The sequence below is a fragment of the Protopterus annectens genome, chromosome 2.part1 (genome assembly GCF_019279795.1).
Source record: "Protopterus annectens isolate FY-2018-M chromosome 2.part1, PAN1.0, whole genome shotgun sequence".
In the NCBI taxonomy this organism is placed as follows: Eukaryota; Metazoa; Chordata; order Ceratodontiformes; family Protopteridae; genus Protopterus; species Protopterus annectens.
In genome coordinates, this window is record NC_056729.1 from 1566039735 (window position 1) to 1566060532 (window position 20798).

The following is a 20798-nucleotide window of genomic DNA, read 5'->3' on the forward strand; positions in this document are numbered from 1 at the left end:
AAACAATGTTTCGCTAAGGCGTTGTTGGTGTCCTTTTTAATAATAGCATATGAATGTTCGTAAATACGTTGTCTAAACTTTCTTTCAGTCTTACCAATATAATAGGCCTTACATTGGGAACATAGTGCCACGTATGTGACACTTCTAGTGTCACAACTATATCTACAGTTGATTTTATAAGTTGTGTCATTAATACATAGGAGGTGACTGACCAAGATATATTTACATTGAGAACAAGCCCCACATTTAAACATACCTACATTCATATTTGACTGTGTTCTTTTTTAGGCCTCCAAAATAGTTTTTAAATTCCGGCCTCTCCTAAAAGTGATCTTAGGACATGTACCAAGAGATTTGGAAAGCTTTTCATCGCCATTTATGATATCCCAATTTTTGTTAAGAATACCTCTAATAAAATGGTGGTCCAATGAAAAGGTACATAAAAACCTAGTTTGGTAGATATTGGTATGCCTGCTGTCAGCGATCCCTTCTTGGTCTGTGAGGCTACCTTGATTGAAACTGGCCTCTAGATATGTTGTCCTTTGGTTGTTCAAAATTGGCGAGAAGTGCCCTGTAGTTCTTTTAAATAGCACTTCTTTTTGAATGTTAAACACCATGTGACTTGGATACCCCCTGCTCAAAAACATACCCCTAAGGTTTTCACATTCGGACTCGAAATCTAAATTGTCAGAAATCATTCGAGTCCCCCCTTTAGGCCCATTGTAGATGGCCATGGGTCGATCACCTACGGCTGTGCCAAGTATGTAGATACTATTCTCAAACCCTTAGTAAAAAGTGAACCCCAAATATGTAAAGATTCATGGGGCTTTTTAAAAAACATCAATAATTTAGAATATCAACACAACACATGTTTCTTGACAATCGACATAAAGGACCTCTACACTGTTATCCCACAAAAAACTTGTTTGGAGTGGATAAGGGATTTTTTACACAATAAGAAATCTAATGATAATACTATTTACTTGATTGAAACATTACTAGAAATTGTTTTAACTAATAATTTCATGTCCTTTGAGGGGCAGATTTATTTACAAACTCAGGGGTGGCCATGGGGTCCCCCTGTGGCGGCAGTTTCACCAATGCCATCATGGCACAATGGGAGAATAATTTTTTGTTCACTAATAAACTGTTCCAAAACAATGTCTCCTGGTACACTCGGTACCAGGATGGCATGTTTTGTATTTGGAAAGGTGACATTTCACTTATACCTGATTTCATTAAGGATATTACATTAACAACCAATTTTTTGGAATTCACTTATGCGATAAGCGAAAGTTTAATAAATTACTTGGATATTTTGTTGATTAACGACAAAATCAATGGCAGGTATAAAAGTTTAATTTATAGAAAACCCACCTACTCAAATACATTTTTACATTTTTCTAGCAATCACCCTTACCATCAGAAGAGAGCCGTAGTTAAATGCCAGATGGAAAGGGCGGCTCGAATGATTTCTGACAATTTAGATTTCGAGTCCGAATGTGAAAACCTTAGGGGTATGTTTTTGAGTAGGGGGTATCCAAGTCACATGGTGTTTAACATTCAAAAAGAAGTGCTATTTAAAAGAACTACAGGGCACTTCTCACCAATTTTGAACAACCAAAGGACAACATATCTAGAGGCCAGTTTCAATCAAGGTAGCCTCACAGACCAAGAAGGGATCGCTGACAGCAGGCATACCAATATCTACCAAACTAGGTTTTTATGTACCTTTTCATTGGACCACCATTTTATTAGAGATATTCTTAACAAAAATTGGGATATCATAAATGGCGATGAAAAGCTTTCCAAATCTCTTGGTACATGTCCTAAGATCACTTTTAGGAGAGGCCGGAATTTAAAAACTATTTTGGAGGCCAAAAAAAGAACACAGTCAAATAGGAATGAAGGTATGTTTAAATGTGGGGCTTGTTCTCAATGTAAATATATCTTGGTCAGTCACCTCCTATGTATTAACAACACAACTTATAAAATCAACTGTAGATATAGTTGTGACACTAGAAGTGTCACATACGTGGCACTATGTTCCCAATGTAAGGCCTATTATATTGGGAAAACTGAAAGAAAGTTTAGACAACGTATTTACGAACATTCATATGCTATTATTAAAAAGGATACCAACAACGCCTTAGTGAAACATTGTTTAGATTACCCTGGACACGATTTTAAGTTCACTATTTTACAACACAGACCTCAAGATTCTAGAGGGGGACCCTAGCAAACATTGCTGGAGGTCGATGAATTGATGTGGCAAATAAGAACAAAGGCCCATCTTTATCCAGGTCTTAACGAAAATATATCTATAAAATGTATGCTTAAACTTTTAGCCTTTCAAAGATGAAATATATTTGTTAATAAGATATTAGCCATTTTGGCATGTACTATTATTCCTTTTAGGTTTAGACGTACATTATTATTTATTATGATATTTTGTTAATTTGAAGTTTTTTACATGAGAGTTGTATTTTCTGGCATAAGGAAACAGATTAATTCTTCTTCAGCTGTTCAGCACATCTTTGTTTACCAAAGCATTATGACAAGTTTATTTATTTATCTTTTTATTTATTTATTTATTTTCTTGAGCTTCGTGCCTATTATAAAAGACATTAATAATAAATAAATAAATATTTATAAAATAAATGCAGTGAAATGAGGACATATTTTAAATATAAACACATATTGTGAATATTTTATTATTTATTTTTTCATTATATTAGTGAAGTATCTTTGTAGTAAGTACGATGGATATTTGCAATTGTGTGCTATCTTTTTAAATAGTTAATTAAGTCTAGTTAATTGATACATTGTTCTTTTTAAAAAGTGGTTTAATTGATTTGTTTGTCTTTGTCTGAAGAAGGCAGGGTAAGAACCTTGCCGAAAGTGCTTACTGAAATAAATTCGCTTTTTGGAGATTTGCCTGCTTTCATTGATTCTTCTTCGCCTTTATTTTACAAGTTTTAGTGTGTGGTTTTTTTGTCGTATTGTCAATAAATTTTATTCAAACGTGGATCGGACCATTTTTTACAGGTTTTTTTTTAGTACTATATATTTCATTTGTTTTCATTTTTGCCTATAGTTGCTCATACTGTTTTCCTGTCTCTCGTAACTTTTGACTTTCTGGTAAGCTAGTAATGTCAATCAGTAGAGTTTCATATTTCTCATTGTTCAGAAGATATAAAACTTGGTGTGTATGTGTATGTATATATATATATATATATATATATATATATATATATATATATATATATATATATACACACACACACACACACACACACACACACACACACACACACACACACACACACACACACACACACACACAGGTCCACTTCTAAATTTCGAATCTCAAAATCTCTAGATTGAAAATACTGAAACCAAAATCTCTAAAGCTCAAAATACTGAAAACTCAAAATACTGAAATCACACAGGATACCAACACTTACTATATTCCAGCACAAGTACATACTGAAACAAATAAAACACAAACCATATTACTCTTCTCCAAGTATAAGCAGAGGGGCAAGCCCTCCCTGCATCCCCTGCTACTTAAATATATCAGCTCTGGAATTGCACTAGTGTAGTGAAGTATAAATATTTTGCTAAGTTGACACAAATAGAATATATGTGGCACTTCATGATACAAAATTAAAGATTATATAATGTTGAAAAAGTTGTCACTGATATCTGCTGTCATATCAGTTTGCAAATATTTATTATTTGACGTTTGATTTGATGTTTACAAGTGTTTAGTAATAAAATATAAACAAATCTCTGATTTTTATTGAATGCATGGCACACAGGCAAAAGTTTGCGGGGTATCCTATTGCTGCAAGTACTGGTTATTGTGTATTTGTTGTTGCTATATACAGCAGACAGACACTGCTTAGTTGATGGGCTTTCAAATCAATGCTATGTTGTCTTATGGGGGAATGAGATGAGTTATTAATTTATCAAGGTTGTTATCTTTTAGTAGTTGAATGAATGAATGAATGCTATTTCCTTAATGATTTTCTGAGAATGGTTTGGTTTGGTTGCAATAAGATCACTGTGTATTTACTTTGCAGCCTTTGCTTTAATGTACGTCACTTTCCATCTGCATTGGTTACTGCCTGGATGCAACTTGTACTGTTGAGTTTTTCCTGTGATGACTTTGTTGAACAGTACTTGTACAAAGTTAGATGTTTGCTTGTTTTGCTGTATTTGAGTCCAACTTTCACCTCTCAGCTTCATTTTCACCTGAGCAATGTCTTGTATTTTAACTTGAATACCAATGGCTAAATGGTACACAACACCCTGAAAGTAATGATTGTGTCCAATAGTATTTTAAAACTTCATGCAGCAAAACTATGATGTTACTGAGTCATGCTTTATTTTTAATATGTTAAGGGAAAGCTAACTGTGATTTATTTAAATTGCTAAAGCAGTGTGACAGTTAAAGCATTAACTCTGAAAATACATTAAACCTACAACAAAACTTCCTGTTTGGACTTGCATTTGAGCCTTTTGGTTTCTTATGCATTTCTGAAAAGTTGTCACAATATTTTTCCCATATCTGTTCAAACACAAAAAATAAAAAACAAAAAACAAACAATTTTTGCTCTGTAGGTGGGGGCAGGGCAAATGAGGGTCCTGCCCTGGGGTCCAAATGGTCTAGCTACTCCTCTGCTAAAATGCTGCAGTGTTTCTTAGTAGTTCTCAGCATGCTAATAAAACTGACTGTTGTAGCTTTGTGCCCCCCCCAGCTACTGCAGTAATCCTAACTGTCCAATAGACAGTATACATTTAATTCAGATCTCTGTGATTACATTAACCAAGTAGCCCTCTCAGTGCTTTCTGCCTTAGTCTGTATCACTTGAGGCCCACCTGTTTATTTGCATGTCTATACATTCCCCTTCATTGCTAATGTATCTCCCTACTCTAATCTGTGCACAAAATGGCTACTAATAAGCAAGTCAATGTGAAGACACAGTCCCAACCTTAATAATGTTTGCTGTCTCTTCTCTCCTTCACTTTACAGGTAGAGTTTGAATTATTACTCACCCCCTCTGAGGCCTTCACTGATAGATTTCCACTGACTGCCTCTCTGGTTTCGCTGGTTTCTTTGCATTCCACCTGGTTTACACCCCTTGTGCTATCCCCCTCCCCCAATACTAAGTCTATATTAGAATCCTGCTGAGCATGGAGCCGTCTCCCACCAGGACACAAGTGCTTTTCAGCAATTGAATTCTGACTTCCACTGATTGCCTCTCTGGTTTCGCTAGTTTCTTTCTATTCCACCTGGTTTACACCCCTTGTGCTATCCCCCTCCCCCAATACTAAGTCTATATTAGAATCCTGCTGAGCATGGAGCCATCTTTAAATTACTAGTCTCCCACCAGGACACAAGTGCTCTTCAGCAACTGAATTCTGATTTCCACTGATTGCCTCTCTGGTTTCGCTGGTTTCTTTGCATTCCACCTGGTTTACACCCCTTGTGCTATTCCCCTCCCCCAATACTAAGTCTAACAATGATGTCCCACTCACCAGGCTAAACAAGGAGAAGGTTACTGTCAGCTGCCTGTCGGGTTCCAGGATCCGCCACATAACCCACACACTCAGGTCACTCCAGAGCAAGTACAAATATGACTCTGTCATTGTCTATGTTGGTGTGAATGACCTGAGACGTACCTCCTTGGACTACATGAAAAGAGACATGGAAGAGCTCTTTGATCTTGTAGCCCAGGCAGGTATGACCCTAGCCCTGAGTAGCATTCTGCCATCGCCCAGAATGATACTGCAATACAAGGACAAAATGATTGACTTCAACAATTGGCTAAGCTTCTGGTGTCATTCTAAGGGGATCCAGTATCTGTCTGCTTGGGATGACATGGTCGACAGATCAAGATGCTTTACCACAGATGGCCTGCACCTATTGCCCCTGGGATTCCGGATACTGGCTAAGGCTCTTGCTGCCCCTATAGTGCCTTTTTTAGGCAAGGTAAAAAATAACAAATTCACCACCGTAACAGAAACAGGAAAGCAAAAACTGAGGGTAATGCTACTCAATGCTAGAAGTCTAAATCTCAAAATGCATTCACACGAGGCACTCCTTAAAATGGAGAACATCGATATCTGCACAGTGACTGAGACCTGGTTCAAGGCTCCAGAGAGACCCCCCTGCACTACCAGGCTATAACTCATACCACACTTTTTGGCCATGTAACCTGGACCAAAACACCAAAGGCAGAGGTGTGTCCATATTCATTAAGGATATCCACACCTTCAGGCTAGTTGCTCAGCATAATGCATCTGAGGATATCCAAGTGCAACTAACTCTGGGCAAAACTGCAATCCAAATTGTAGCTTGCTACAGATCCCCCACCATGCCCCAGGAGTCCTACTCCTCTTTTCTTGATGTACTGGAAAATATTAGGGTTCAACCAAACACCCTAATAATGGGCGACTTCAACTACCCCACCATTAACTGGAAAAACTACTCATGTACCAACTCCTTAGCTCAACGCTTTCTGGAATTCATAAACTCCAATGCCCTGGATCAACTTATCCACACCCCCACCAGGGGCAACAATATCCTAGTCATTACCAACATGAGTGACCAGTGTTCCACACCTGAAGTCAACTCCTCGTTGGTCCGATCCGACCACAAGCTAATCACCCTTGATATCCACATCCCGCCCCCACCCCCCATTAAGGAAACCACAGTAAAAAATTTCTCCAAAGTCAACTTCATGCTTCTTAAGACAGACGTTGTGAACTTCATGACACCCATGCAGATGGACAATACAGTTACAACTGCTGAATCTTACACAAATGCACTCTATAAGCACTTACACGAATGCATGGATCGTGCTATCCCAAACAGAACCAAGAAGTTATCCTCCAAAAAAAGGAAGCCAATCTGGTGGTCCCCTGCCATAAATAAACTGTACAACAGAAGGAAGAAACTGTTGCAAAAGAGAGTAAAATCCCATGAGTGGAGGAGCTCCCTGGTCAGCTTCAGTAAGAAGCTTAGATCCCTTATAAGATCCTCCAAAGCTAGCTACGAAAACAAAATTGCCACTAATTCTAAGGACATCCACAAAGCATTCTATAGCGATGTCAAGAATCTCAATGGCAACACCCAGATCTGCTCTGAGCTACAGCACAACGGCACGAAAATTACAGAACCAACTGATATTGCCAACATCCTGGCAGATAGGTTCAGTGCTAACTTTACCCCCCCTCACCCCCTAAAGTGCTAACTTTACCCCCCTCACCCCCTAAAGGGCCCATATCTATACAGGAAGAATGCAGAGTCCCTGTAATCACAACTATGCAGGTAAAAGCTGCACTCTCTAAAGCCAAAAACACAGCATCCATGGGACAGGACAACATCCCAGGCTGCGTTTTACATGAACATCAGAATGAACTGGCTCCCCACTTAAGCACCATTTTCAATAATAGCCTCGCATTGGGCTTTGTTCCCACTGAATGGCGCACAGCAACAGTTATCCCACTCCACAAAGGGGGAGCCACCACTGATCCCAGGAACTATCGACCTATTAGCCTGACGAGCCTGGTCTGCAAGGCCATGGAACGAATCATCATGGCACTCATAAACAAAGATATTGGTAACGTCCAAACTCTAGATCCCACCCAGTTCGGGTTTGTGAAAGGCAGATCATGCCTCCTGAACCTGATCGACTTCTTTGAGGCAGTCACCAAAGCTGTAGATGAGGGTAAGGTGGTTCACACAGCCTATCTTGACCTCGCCAAGGCTTTCGACACCATCCCCCATTCTGGAATTATAGCTAAACTCACTAAACTAGGTACAAATCCCTATGTCACAAGATGGGTTGCCAACTGGCTCACTGACAGAACCCACATTGTAAAGGTTGACCTCAAAGCAGTGACAAGTGGAGTACCACAGGGTTCCGTCCTGGAACCTCTCCTGTTTGGTATCTACTTCTCTGAAGTACAGGTTAACACAGAAGGCCTCTGGCTAAGAAAGTTCGCAGATGACTGCAAACTAGAAGCCATAGTCAAGTCCCCAAATGATGTGGACATACTACAGTAGGGCCTCGCCGAGACAGATGCCTGGTGTCAGAGCCATAGCCTCAAGCTCAATGCCAAAAAGTGCAGTGCCATCCCTTTGGTAAAAACTCTGTACCCATGAACTACCACATAAGCAGCAATCTACTTAACACCGAATGTGTGATAAGAGACCTTGGGACCCAGGTGGACAGTAGTCTCTCCTTTGATAGTCACATTACCACAGTAGTCAGGAAGTCCTTCTATGTGGCACACCTCATCACAAAAGGGTTCTCATCCAGGAAAAAAGAGGTCATTATTCCCCTCTACTTGACACTCATTATACCCATTATAGAGTACAATGCCCCTTTTGGAATGTACCTCACAAGACATCTGCAGCAGCTGGAAAGGCCATAGAAGTACCTCACAAAGAGGATTACTGGCCTCAAACAAATGCCCTACACTGACCACCTCAAAAAAACTCCCAACTTTACTCCGTAGCATATCGCCTACTCCGATGTGATCTCTGCCTAACATATAAAGCTATGTCAAACCCAGAGCTGTTGGACATGCTACACCTAAAGAAATCCCAATCCCTCCGAGCTACATGCTCTAGGGACCTAAATCTTGTCATCACAATAAACAGGACACGCTGGAGGGATAGATTCCTGTCCCAGAGACTTCCCATACTCTGGAACAGGCTACCCATGTATGTCAAGCAAAGTTCTTCATTAGCACTCTTCAATAAAAATCTTGATGAGTGGATGGGAAATAGTAAATACACCTCAGGGATAACTTCTGTGTCTCTGCTCGACAGTGGCACAGGAAAATAACGTTCTTAGGTGGTGTAAGCCAGGGAACCTTGTTGGCTAGGCTTACATGGGCCCTTGGGCCGATAGCCTAGTACCCACTTATGAACCTATCAACCTATATTAGAATTCTGCTGAGCATGGAGCCATCTTTAAATTACTAGTCTCCCACCAGGACACAAGTGCTCTTCAGCAACTGAATTCTGATTTCCACTGATTGCCTCTCTGGTTTCACTGGTTTCTTTGCATTCCACCTGGTTTACACCCCTTGTGCTATCCCCCTCCCCCAATACTAAGTCTATATTAGAATCCTGCTGAGCATGGAGCCATCTTTAAATTACTACTCTCCCACCAGGACACATGTGCTCTTCAGCAATTGAATTCTGACTTCCACTGATTGCCTCTCTGGTTTCGCTAGTTTCTTTCTGTTCCACTTTCTATCCCCCTCCCCCAATACTAAGTCTATATTAGAATCCTGCTGAGCATGGAGCCATCTTTAAATTACTAGTCTCCCACCAGGACACAAGTGCTCTTTAGCAATTGAATTCTGCTTGGTGGTAAGCCATTAGACCTCAGGAATTTTTTTTAAAGTGTTCAGATTTGTAATGCCCCGCTCTGTTTGCCCTCGCTAACGCTTGGGCTCTCTCCGCTCCCCTGCCCTGCCCCCAATTTCCTCCCACCCCCACTAGCTCTATATTTATAGTAATCGCAACCACACCCACTGCTCAATGTCACATCACCTCCACCAGTCACAGCTCCTCAAGTCTGATCACATTACACCACACCCACTTGCTCTACCACAGAATAATCGCAACCACTCCCATTCCCGCTAGACATTATTACATCACCCCACACCACTTACCCATCCACATATAGTGCAACCCTATAATTCCTATCCACATCTCCACCTAGAACCAACTTAAACTTTATAACCATGACTATCACACAACTAAGTCTAGTCTGTCTTCTCATAATTCTTTATAACTCCAAAAGTTATCACTCTAGCAATATCCCTAAACTTAGCACAACACTATATTATGCACTCTCATATGCAGACACTGCACATTATAATAACATCTGCCCACAATTGTTCAAGAACTACATAACAGACCAATTCAGGATTAAACACATATGCTCTCATTCCTACTCCATAAACACAATACTTTCTCACACTCATCATCAAACTCCATTTGTATCATCATTTTAACACCAGGCTCACCATAACTGGGGACATCCACCCCAACCGAGGCCCAAATCCATCCTGTCCAACACAAACTGCACCAACACAATTGTCAGAACATAATACCCCCACTATCTTCATCCCTGTGCAAATCAAAAACAGCAGCAAAACCAACCATCTTTTAATGCTAAATATTAATATTAGAAGTATCAAAAATAAAATACCTGAACTCCAGGGCACAATAGCACGCTACTCCCCAGACAGTTGCTTTAACAGAAACCTGGCTAAATAAAAACATAGCTAACTCAGAAGTTCTCCCTACTGGCTACAATATCATTAGACAAGACAAACCACTTCGTAAAGGGGGTGGAACTGCCTTACTGTATAAGTTCATAGGTTCATAGGTAGATACTAGGCTATCTGCCCTAGGGCATTTATAAGCCTAGCCAGAGTGTATTTGGCTTCTGCCTCCCTATTAGATTAGCCTACTGGGCCTCTGTAAAGTAGGTCACAGAAGGTACCCTTTTAAGATTATTTTACTGTGCCTCTGTCTAGCAGGGACACAGGAGAGATCCCAGGGGTGAATTTGCGATTTCCCATCCACGCGTCCAAATTTCGCTTGAAGAGGGTCAGCGAGGGGCTATGTCTAACATGAATTGGGATTCTATTCCAGAGTGAGGGGAGCCTCTGGGAAATGAATCTGTCCCTCCAGCATGTCCTATTTATTTTTGTGTTGAGGTTTAGGTCCCTGGAGCGTGTAGCTCTAAGGGACTTGGAGTTTTTGAGGTGGAGCATGTCCATTAATTCTGGGTTTGACATGGCTTTGTATGTCAGGCATAGATCGCCTCTGAGTAGGTGGTAAGCAACTGAGTAGAGCTGGAGTTTCTTTAGTCGAGCTGCATAGGACATCTGTTTGTAGCCCATGATCCTCTTGGTGAGGTACTTTTGGGGTCTCTCCAGTTGCTGCAGGTGTCAGGTAAGGTACATCCCAAAAGGGGCATTGTATTCAATTATGGGCCTGATGAGTGACAAGTAGAGGGGCACAATGACCTCTCTTGATCTAGATGCGAACCCTTTCGTGATAAGGTGGGCTATATAGAAGGTCTTTCTAACCACTTTGGCAATGTGATTATCAAAGGAGAGATTACTATCTACATTGGTCCCCAAATCTCTAATTACTTCTTCCGCACTTAATGGATTACCACCTATGTAGTAATCTGTGGGCACCTTGTTTTTCCCAAAGGGGATGACTATGCACTTTTTAGCATTTAGCTTGAGGCCATGGTTCTGGCACCAAGCATCCGTCTCTGTGAGACCCTTTTGGAGGATGCTTGTGTCAGCTGGAGATTCGATTATGGCCCCCAGTTTGCAGTCATCTGCGAACTTTGTCAGCCATAATCCCCCTGTGTTAGCTTGAACCTCAGAGAAGTATATACCGAACAAGAGAGGTCCCAGAACTGAGCCCTGTGGGACACCACTTGTAACTGGTTTGGATTCGGACATGGCACCTGCGATTCTGACCATGTGGGTTCTATCTCTGAGCCAGTTTGCAACCCATCTTGTGATATAGGGGTTGATATTTAAGCTGGTAAGCTTATTTATGATGCCCGAGTGGGGTATTGTGTCGAAGGCTTTTCGAGGTCCAGGTAGGCTGTGTGGACTACCTTGCCCTCATCTATGGCTTTGGTAACTGTTTCAAAGAAATCAACTAGGTTTAAGAGGCAAGATCTGCCATTAACAAAGCCAAATTGGGTAGAGTCCAGTGTCTGGAGGCTCCCAATGTCTTTGTTTATGAGTTCCATGATAATACGCTCCATAGCTTTACAGACCAGACTAGTCAGGCTTATGGGGCAATAGTTTCCGGGGTCCATTGTGGCACCACCTTTGTGGAGTGGGACCACTGTAGCTGTACGCCATTCTTTGGGTACATATCCTGTAGTAAGGCTAAGTTTGAACAGTGACTTAATGTGAGGGTTCAGTTCTTCTTGGAGCTTGTGTAAGACACAGCCTGGGACACCGTCCAGTCGCATAGATGCTGTGTTTTTTGCTTTGGAGAGGGCAGCTTTCACCTGTGCATCTGTGATGTCAGGGAGGTTACATTCAGTTGGGATAGGCGTTTGCTCCTTTGGGGGGGGGGGGAGAAGTTTGCGCTGAATCTGTCTGCCAGGATGTTGGCTATGTCTGTAGGTTCAGTATATTTTGTACCGTTATGCAACAATTCAGAGCATATCTGGGAGTTTCCGCCCATGTTTCTGACATAACTAAAGAAGGCCTTGTGATTATCTTTAGTGTCTAGGGCAATTTTTCTTTCAAAACTGGCCTTTGATGATTTTATGAGGGATCGAAGTTTCTTGCTAATACTGATCACAGATGCCTTCCCTTTTTGGGATTTTGCTCTGTCATGTATCCTCCTTCTTTTGTATAGCTTATTTATGGCCATAGTCCACCAGACCGGTCTCCTGTTTTTGGAGGAGTGAGTCTTGGTTTTATTTGGGATAGCACGATCCATGCATTCCTGCAGGTACTCATAGAATGCATTTGTAAAAGATTCTGCGGATTGGGCTGTATTATCCTCTGGCCCAGGGGCTTTGAAGGATTCCACCTCAGTCTTGAGAAGTGCAAAATTGGCTTTGGAGAAATTCTTTACACTGATTTCCTGGCTGGGGGTGGGGATGGGATATGGATGTCCAGGGAAATTTGTTTATGGTCTGATCTTACCAATGAGGGGTTTACCTCTGGTGTGGAACATAGAGTCCCCATGTTGGTGATGACCAGGTCCAATATGTTGTTCCCTCTTGTGGGAGTGGTGACCAGTTGTTCCATTGCATTAGAGTTTATAAATTCAAGGAACCATTAATGGGGTGTTTGGGCTTGAGTAGTTTTCCCAGTCAATGTTTGGGTAGTTGAAGTCACCCAATAACATAGTGTTTGGAGAGAACTTCATATTCTCCAGTGTTCTCAGGAATGCCAAGTGGGGTTCCTGTAATAGGGAGGGTGTTCTGTAGCAGGCTACAAACTGAAAGGCAGTTTTGCCGCTGTTAGTTGCACATGGATGGTTTCCGATGCTTCGCAGTGCCACTAACCTGGAGGTGTAGGTATCTTTGATGAATATAGATACTCCCTCCTTTTGTGCTTTGGTCCGAGTTTTGGGGCCAAACGCATGGTACGAGTTATAACCTGGTAGTGCTGGGGTGCTCTCAGGAGCCTTGAACCAGGTTTCTGTTACTGCACAGACAGATTTTCTCCATACTGAGGAGAGTCTCGAAAAGGCATCTTTAGGTTTAGACTTCTGGCATTGAGTAGCATTACCTTTAGTTTTTTATCTTTGGGTTGTCTATGGAGGTGGGTTTGTCCTTTAGCGAAGCAACATGGCTTGTCTAGCATGTCATCCCAGGCTGACAGACACTGGATCCCCTTTGAATGACACCAATACTTTAGCCAATTGTTGAAACTGATCATTTTGTCTTTATACTGTGGCATCATTCTTGGTGAGGGCAAGATGCTACTCAAGGTCAGGGACATACCAGCCTGGGCTACATGGTCAGAGAGCTCCTCTATATCTCTTTTCATGTAGTCCAGGGAGATACGTCTCAGGTCATTCACACCAGCATGGACAATGACAGAGTCATACTTGTACTTGCTTTGGAGTGACCTGAGTGCTTGCATTATGTGGCAGATCCTGGCACCCGACAGGCAGCTTACAGTGACCTTCTCCTTGTTCAGTCTGGTGAGTGGGACGTCAGTGTGCCGGACAATAGAGTCCCCTATAACAAGTGTATTTGGTGTGTTGTTTGGCCTTATGGGCTGTGACTGTGAGGCACACTGATTTTGTGAGATATGTGATTTGTGGGTATTGTTGAGGGGTGGCTGTTGCTTGAATATCTGCTTGGGAGGTCTTTGCTGTTTAGGCAGATTTTTATTTAGAGCCTCCGAGCATGTTTTTGTGTGTTTATGTGTTGGGTATGCAGATGCAATAGGTCTGTGTGAGACTGGATTTGTGGTGTGGGTGGTTACCTTTTCCTCCTGACTGACTGTGCCAGTCTTGGGTTGAGAGAGCTCTGCCTCCAGTTTGGCTGTGTAACTGCATCTCTCACATGTATTAGAGTTTGTTGGAAGGAGGAGAGGGTTGTCTGTGTACATAAGGCAATTGTAACATTGCCTCAAAATTCCCAGATTCACCAGCTGGACTGGAGAGTAACCTTGAAACTGACCCTTGGACATACTAGATTAGTATAGGGAACTGTTTTTTACTGATCAGATTAGGAAGGGAACTGATTTTTCACTGGATCAGGAAGGACCAATCGGGAGTCTAATACTTATGAGAAGTCAAGGAGGGTGTAGTGCTTTAGTTAGTTAGTGTTTCCTTATAAGAGCTGAGCAAGTGCAGGGCTTTAGAAAGAGAATAGAGTGATTACTTTGAGAGTTTGAACAGTTCTAAGGGAAAAAGTGAAGAGCAGACTTTGTGGAGCCTGGAATAGTTTAAACCTGTTTAGGCTGCCCCACTGCTCAGTGCAAAACTGCAAAAAGAGAGTTGTAGGGTTTTAAGAGAGAGAGATCAAGGAGTTTAGAAATGACCCAAAATGGCCAATAAAACTACAGCTTCTAGTCCAACTTAACATCCAACTTAACGTCAAATACCAAACTCCTACCCTTCCCCCAATAATTGGGACATACTTATCTCACAAATTCAACTTCACCCTAAAAAGGTCATCACCACAATTGTGATCTATATTCCACCTGGCAATACACCTGCTAGCCTTGAAGACTTCTTATCCTGGTGTTCTTCCACATACTCACAAGAAACCCTTATTCTGGGGGATTTCAACCTCGATTGGTTCACCTGTATATCAGAACCACCAAGTAATCTAATAAATCTCCATGACTGCCAGCAGCTAGTCCAAATTGCAACTAGATGTGATAAAAAATCTGAAAGGGAATTCATCCTTGACTGGGTCTTAACAGCCCCACATTGTACCCCCACACAGGCAGTCTCCCAGACACCTTAAGTGACCACAACATAATATACCTTATACTTAGTAGAACAAGCATATGCAAAACCACTAACTATAAATGCATTAGAAATACAAAAAAATTTCTCTCCTGAGGTCCTCAATACTTTACTCTGTAACTGTGACTGGACCCCCCTAAAAACCCTCCCACTTGATCAGGCTGTAGCATATTTCAATGAAACATTTCTACAACACCTAGACACTGTTGCTGCATTGCGCAAAAGCAAGGTTAGAACCTCTACAAACCCCTGGCTCAGTAAAGAAACCAAACAAATCCTCAAGTCCAGAGACACTGCCTGGCTTTACTATCAAAAAAACAAAGAAATACAAAGCCTAAGTACCAAGAACTGCACAACCGTGCAATAAAATGCATTAGGCTGGACAAAAAATCCTACTACACAATATTACAAACTAAATACCAACACTGTAAACCAGTTACTAAAACCCACCCAAAAGGCTACCACCAAAGCAACCACCTCTGACACTAAAGTTCCCATCAAAACACAATTCAACTCCCACTTTGTGAACTCAATTCTATCCTTAGTATCACAGGACGGTTCCAACCTCACTACCCCCCCCAACACAAATAACACTAATACAAGCTTTACCCTCAAAACAGTTTCCACCACTTCAATCAAAAGCATGCTCTCCAAACTAAAAACCTCATCAACAGCAGCCGACCTACTCCCCAACTATTTCTCAGCAGATGCTATTGCTATCCCAATCTCCACTCTCATAAACAGATCAATTGTTGAAAAGTATGTGCCCAAACTCTGGAAAATATCCTATGTTGCACCCATAAATAAAGGCAGGACCTCCACTGAACTTAATAACTACAGACCCATTGCTATACCCTCCACCCTGGCAAAATCCTAGAAAAATGCATCCATACCCAGGTATATCTCCTAGACAGCAACATCCTGTCACCTACTCAACATGGTTTCCAACCTGCCCATAGTACCACTACAGCCCTCCTCTGCTTCACAGACACAGTAAACCATCTCAAAAACAAAGGCCTGCAGGTGTCAACTTTTTTTTTTGGATATGTCCAAAGCATTTGACACAGTCTCGCACCAAATCCTGCTAAACAAACTAAACCAATATCACCTATCAAACTCCACTCTTACCTGGTTCCAAAGCTACTTAACTGACAGGTACCAAGCTGTGAAATGGGAACATTCTCTCTCTCCTCAGCTGCCCATAACTATAGGAGTCCCACAGGGTTCTATCTTAGGACCATTGCTATTCACAATCTTCACAAATGACCTCCATACCTCCACACAGCATGCATTTATCATTCAGTATGCAGATGATACTACCTTAATCTGTGCTGCAGAAAACATTCCCACCCTCCTGCAAACAACTCAACTACCATTCTCTGATGTTGAAAACTACCTTAGCAAAGCCCAACTTATCCTCAATCCAAAGAAAACTCAGCTTATGATTATAACCAGTTCTAACAAAAACACCGATAACAGTCAATTCACTATCTACTCCACAAATGCTACTTCAATCGCTCCAGTGGCAAAGGCTTAGCTATTTGGAATAACCATAGACTCCCACCTAAAATTTGATAGTCATCTCAACTTAACTATTAAAAAGTACATGCCAAACTGGGATCATTACCATATCAAACCATTTCTTACCAACAGAACAAGATGATCCATTGCTCGCTCCCAACTTCTATCCACCCTACTGCATGCATCTCCCATTCTGACTAATCTCAAAAAAACTGAACTAAGCAAAATGGAAGCTTGCTATAATAGAATTGCCCCCTTTGCTGCAAATTGCTAATACAGAACTCATCACTGTACTGCTTTGAGACAGCTCCACTTGCTTGAACGTCCTAACCTACAATCAGCTCTGCCTCTGTCATTGTATCTATTACCTCCCCAATAAATGTCCTGCCCTCAAAAACCTAGTACATCACTCAGCCAAAAGGTCTCTTAGGTCATCATGCAAACTACTACTAGAAGTCACCAACAGCTACAATAGCTTTGGAGATGCACTATATAGTAGTTTCCCACTAGCATGCAAAACACATCGTCCAAAGCCTCCTTTAAAAACCTCAATAGGCAACATCTCAAGCAAAGTTGGGAGTGCCATGACTGCTCCCCAGGCTAGTGAAAGTGGATAAGGTACACATACTAAACCTAGAGTACTTGATAATAGTTTTCATTCTTACTCACAAACGCTGGCTAATTTACAGTGTATGTACTGTACCTGTGTACTATGTATGTATTCTACCTATTTTCCAAATTCCAGCTGTACACCACAAATCTATTAATTATAGTTATTTTTAAATTAATATTTTCTTGTTTGTTCTCTGTAGACTAACTGTTGATATGCTGCATACCACTGTAAAAATATGTCTACTGTAATGTGTGTGTATATTGATCATGTCTAAATACCTAAATGTATCTGCAATTTTTCTATGTGGAGCTTTTCTCTCCAGGCCTCTGGTGAAAAAGGGCCTTTTCAGCTCGGTCAGACACACCCAGTTAACAAATGCAGAATAAAATAAATAAAATGTATTCCACTGAGCCTGTCAAGCATTTGGTCATTTGCTGTGATCTGATCCACATTGTTCCTTTAGGACAATAAACAAATTGCAGCCATCATACAGGCATCTATAGCAGCACTTTCTACTTGTAGTCCTAACATCATCTGACATATCCAAAAAGCACACAGGAGAGAGGTGTACAACAACTGCAATGTGGGGCAATCACATGCGCCTGATAGTGAAGTACCTCCACAGGCAGCTCTACTCTCCTATTCCAAAAAGATGACTCTTGCTATATCCCCACTCTCCGATATTTTATTTTATTTATTTAACATTTGTTTACCGGGAAAGTCCGACTGGACACATGTCCTTTTGGAGATTTATCACCCAATGACACCTCTCACAATGCACCTTCTATACCACCAGCCCAGACAGGACAACAGGTAATGGCTCTTCAATCCATTCCCTAACTAGCTAACTCATTCTACGCTTTACCTGGGTCAGATGAGTTATAGCCAGGACTCTATCCCTCTAAGCTACAGAGCCAGCCCATCTAAAACATTTTTCATTCTTGGGGGGCGGGGGGATGAAGCACAATATTTAATAAAGAAAAAAAACATGTTCACTCATCCTTGTGGATATTCTCTATAGTTCTTTTTTTGAAGAAGAGGAAGAATAAGGAAACATAGTTTTTAAGCCATAGCAAAGCCTAAGTGTTTCCGCAAAACCAAAAGGCAGAGTAAGGGAAATGAGCTTTACTGACTAGACTAGAGCGATAATCTCCATACTCACTTGTCTCACTAGCTGCTGGCACAAAAAGAACTATCCTCCAAAAAAGATAGGTCTCAATAAAAGATGTTGATACATAGGTTAGAAGATGTCTAAAATCTGAATTTCATTTGAAAAAAATATGTCCTGTGAGGATGTTGATTTTTTTTTTATGTTACCTCTGAGATTTCCTAAAAAATGTTTCTTGACTGCAGTGTAACTGTGAAAAAACTACCTGGAGAGGGTTGGAAACAAATTTTCAGACCCCTTTTTTGTTCTCAGTCTTAGGACGGTGAATACGTCCTGTTTTGTTTGGTTAAACAAAGTCTCCTAACTAACCAGAGCATGGGGAAATCTGCCTGCACACCCTTATAAAGACATTTAAGCATTCACAACATTGAAATTGGATTTGGTTAAGTGTCCATCAATTTTTTTTTTGTTTTCTGCAGGACCTTGCCCAATAGCTACACTACCTGCACCCGATCCAACAATGTCCCAGGAGGATGTGGGCTGAGAATTCCTAGGCTAGGTTCTCATTCATTCCTGTCCAGGAATCCCAACTAGCTGCTTACACATCTTCACTGGCCAGCTCCTACAGGCATCCAATAGCTACCAAAATGCAGGTACTTCTGCTGTTATCAAGGTGTTATCCTTCTACACCACACAACTGTCTTATGAGTATTACATTATGAAGCCTTAGAATTTTAGTCTTTGTATGACTGTCTGACTCCTTAAACTATTTCAGCTACTTGCTCTAGGATACAGTTAAACAAAATAAATGTACTAATAACAGCATGTGATATTGTCACATTACTACTGACAAAAAACAATTTTACCAACTAGGTGTGGTTAAAAATACTGAGACATTCAGACTTACCAGAGGAGGCAGGAGTGCTAGGTTGAATTTGAGCTGGGCTAGCAGGAACCGGTGTGTTTGAATCAGATGAGATACAATCATTCAGTTTCTTAATCTCTGTTCCTTCAGGTATCAGATCTGGGGTGCTGTATTTGCCATTGATATGTTCAAATTCTTGTACCTAGGAAAGAAAAGGGTCTTCAAGGGATCTGAAGTGAAAGATAGTACTCAGAATAAATGTCTTAAAGATAAACAAATTACATCACCAGCCACATTTTTTGTATCCCAGAACGGGAATATGTCATGAGGTAAGCTTTGCGAGTCAGAACAAGATCAGACTATATGAAAATATATGTAAAATGAAATAAAATTAAACTAAATACAGTTAAACTAAAATGAAACTAAACGCAGTATAATAATGAAATCTAAACAAAATGCAATTGAAATAAAATTAAACTAAGGAATCTGGAGTTCTGATATCAAAAAGTCTCCACTTGAGTGTGGTCCTGTCTTTGTTCCTGGTAGGCTTATGGGGCCCCCAGATTCCCATAAATTGTAAAAGTGACTATAACCAATTAGGGTGTCCGCTGGTGCCAAAATGCTTGGCATCTAACCAAATTTCTTGTGGTCCAGAGTCCTCAAATTTAGAACAGGGATTATTGATTCAGTGGTGTTAAGTCCTGGTCCATCTCTGGCTTAGAGCCTTAGTTGCCAGATCAGATCAGTTCCTTTTTTACAAAACGTCGTGATTCCCATTTAGGGCCATCTTTGGTACTTGGTCAAGGATATGGAAAACAAAATGGTTGTGGCCAGTGTGACTCTTGGCGTGGATTGCTAGGGGGTTGGTGTGGTGGAGGTACCGAATGTCATGCAGGTGTCTGGCAATCCTAGTCTTGAGTTGGTTGATGATTTTCCCGACATAGAGGGCTCTACAATGAGTGCACTAAGCTCTGTAAACAAGCTCCTCTGAGTTGCAATCTCCTCAGACACTAGACCTGTAGCTCTTCCGGTTGTTGGGGCAGCAGTAGAAGCAGTCCTTTCTATTTGTAACCAAAATCCAAAATAGCACCCAAGAAAAAAAGCAGTCCAACACTTCTTTAATGTCAAAACACATAAAGGCTTAACTTAAATCACTGCATTTTCATCCTCAATACAAAGATTTCATAAGATGCAATGTATCCCATACTACCATTCATTTATAATCCCATCAATTATCTAATTAAAAGCATTATAAAACATCAATTTGTCCTTCAACCATTGATAAAAAATTACAAAGTATCATTTAATATTATTTCTAATAAAATACATATATACACCTAAACTGGATATAAAAAGTGTACACATCCCTGTTGAAATGCCAGGTTTTTGTGATATAAAAAAATGAGACCACAATAAATCATTTCAAAACTTTTCCCACCTTTAACATGACATAAAACCTGTACAATTCAACTGAAAAACAAACATATCTGTTAGAGGAACATTATAAAAAAAAAGTACGATAAGCTGGTTGCATAGGTGTGCACACCCTTAAACTAATACTTTGTTGAAGCACCTTTTGATTTAATTACAGCATTCAGTCTTCTTGGGTAGGAGTCTATCAGCATGGCACATCTTGACTTGGCAATACTTGCCCACTTTT

The 20798-nt window shown here is 40.8% G+C and overlaps 1 protein-coding gene across 3 annotated transcripts in view; it reads right to left on the bottom strand.

The window, feature by feature from the left end:
• CHD5 (chromodomain helicase DNA binding protein 5) overlaps positions 1-20798 on the bottom strand; it is a 2140358-nt gene that overhangs the window by 509757 nt on the left and 1609803 nt on the right. For all 3 annotated transcript variants that reach the window (XM_044063016.1, XM_044063014.1, XM_044063013.1), the window contains exon 28: positions 19181-19340. In XM_044063016.1, the coding sequence (XP_043918951.1) occupies positions 19181-19340 (160 nt within the window). The remainder of the gene's footprint in view (positions 1-19180; positions 19341-20798) is intronic.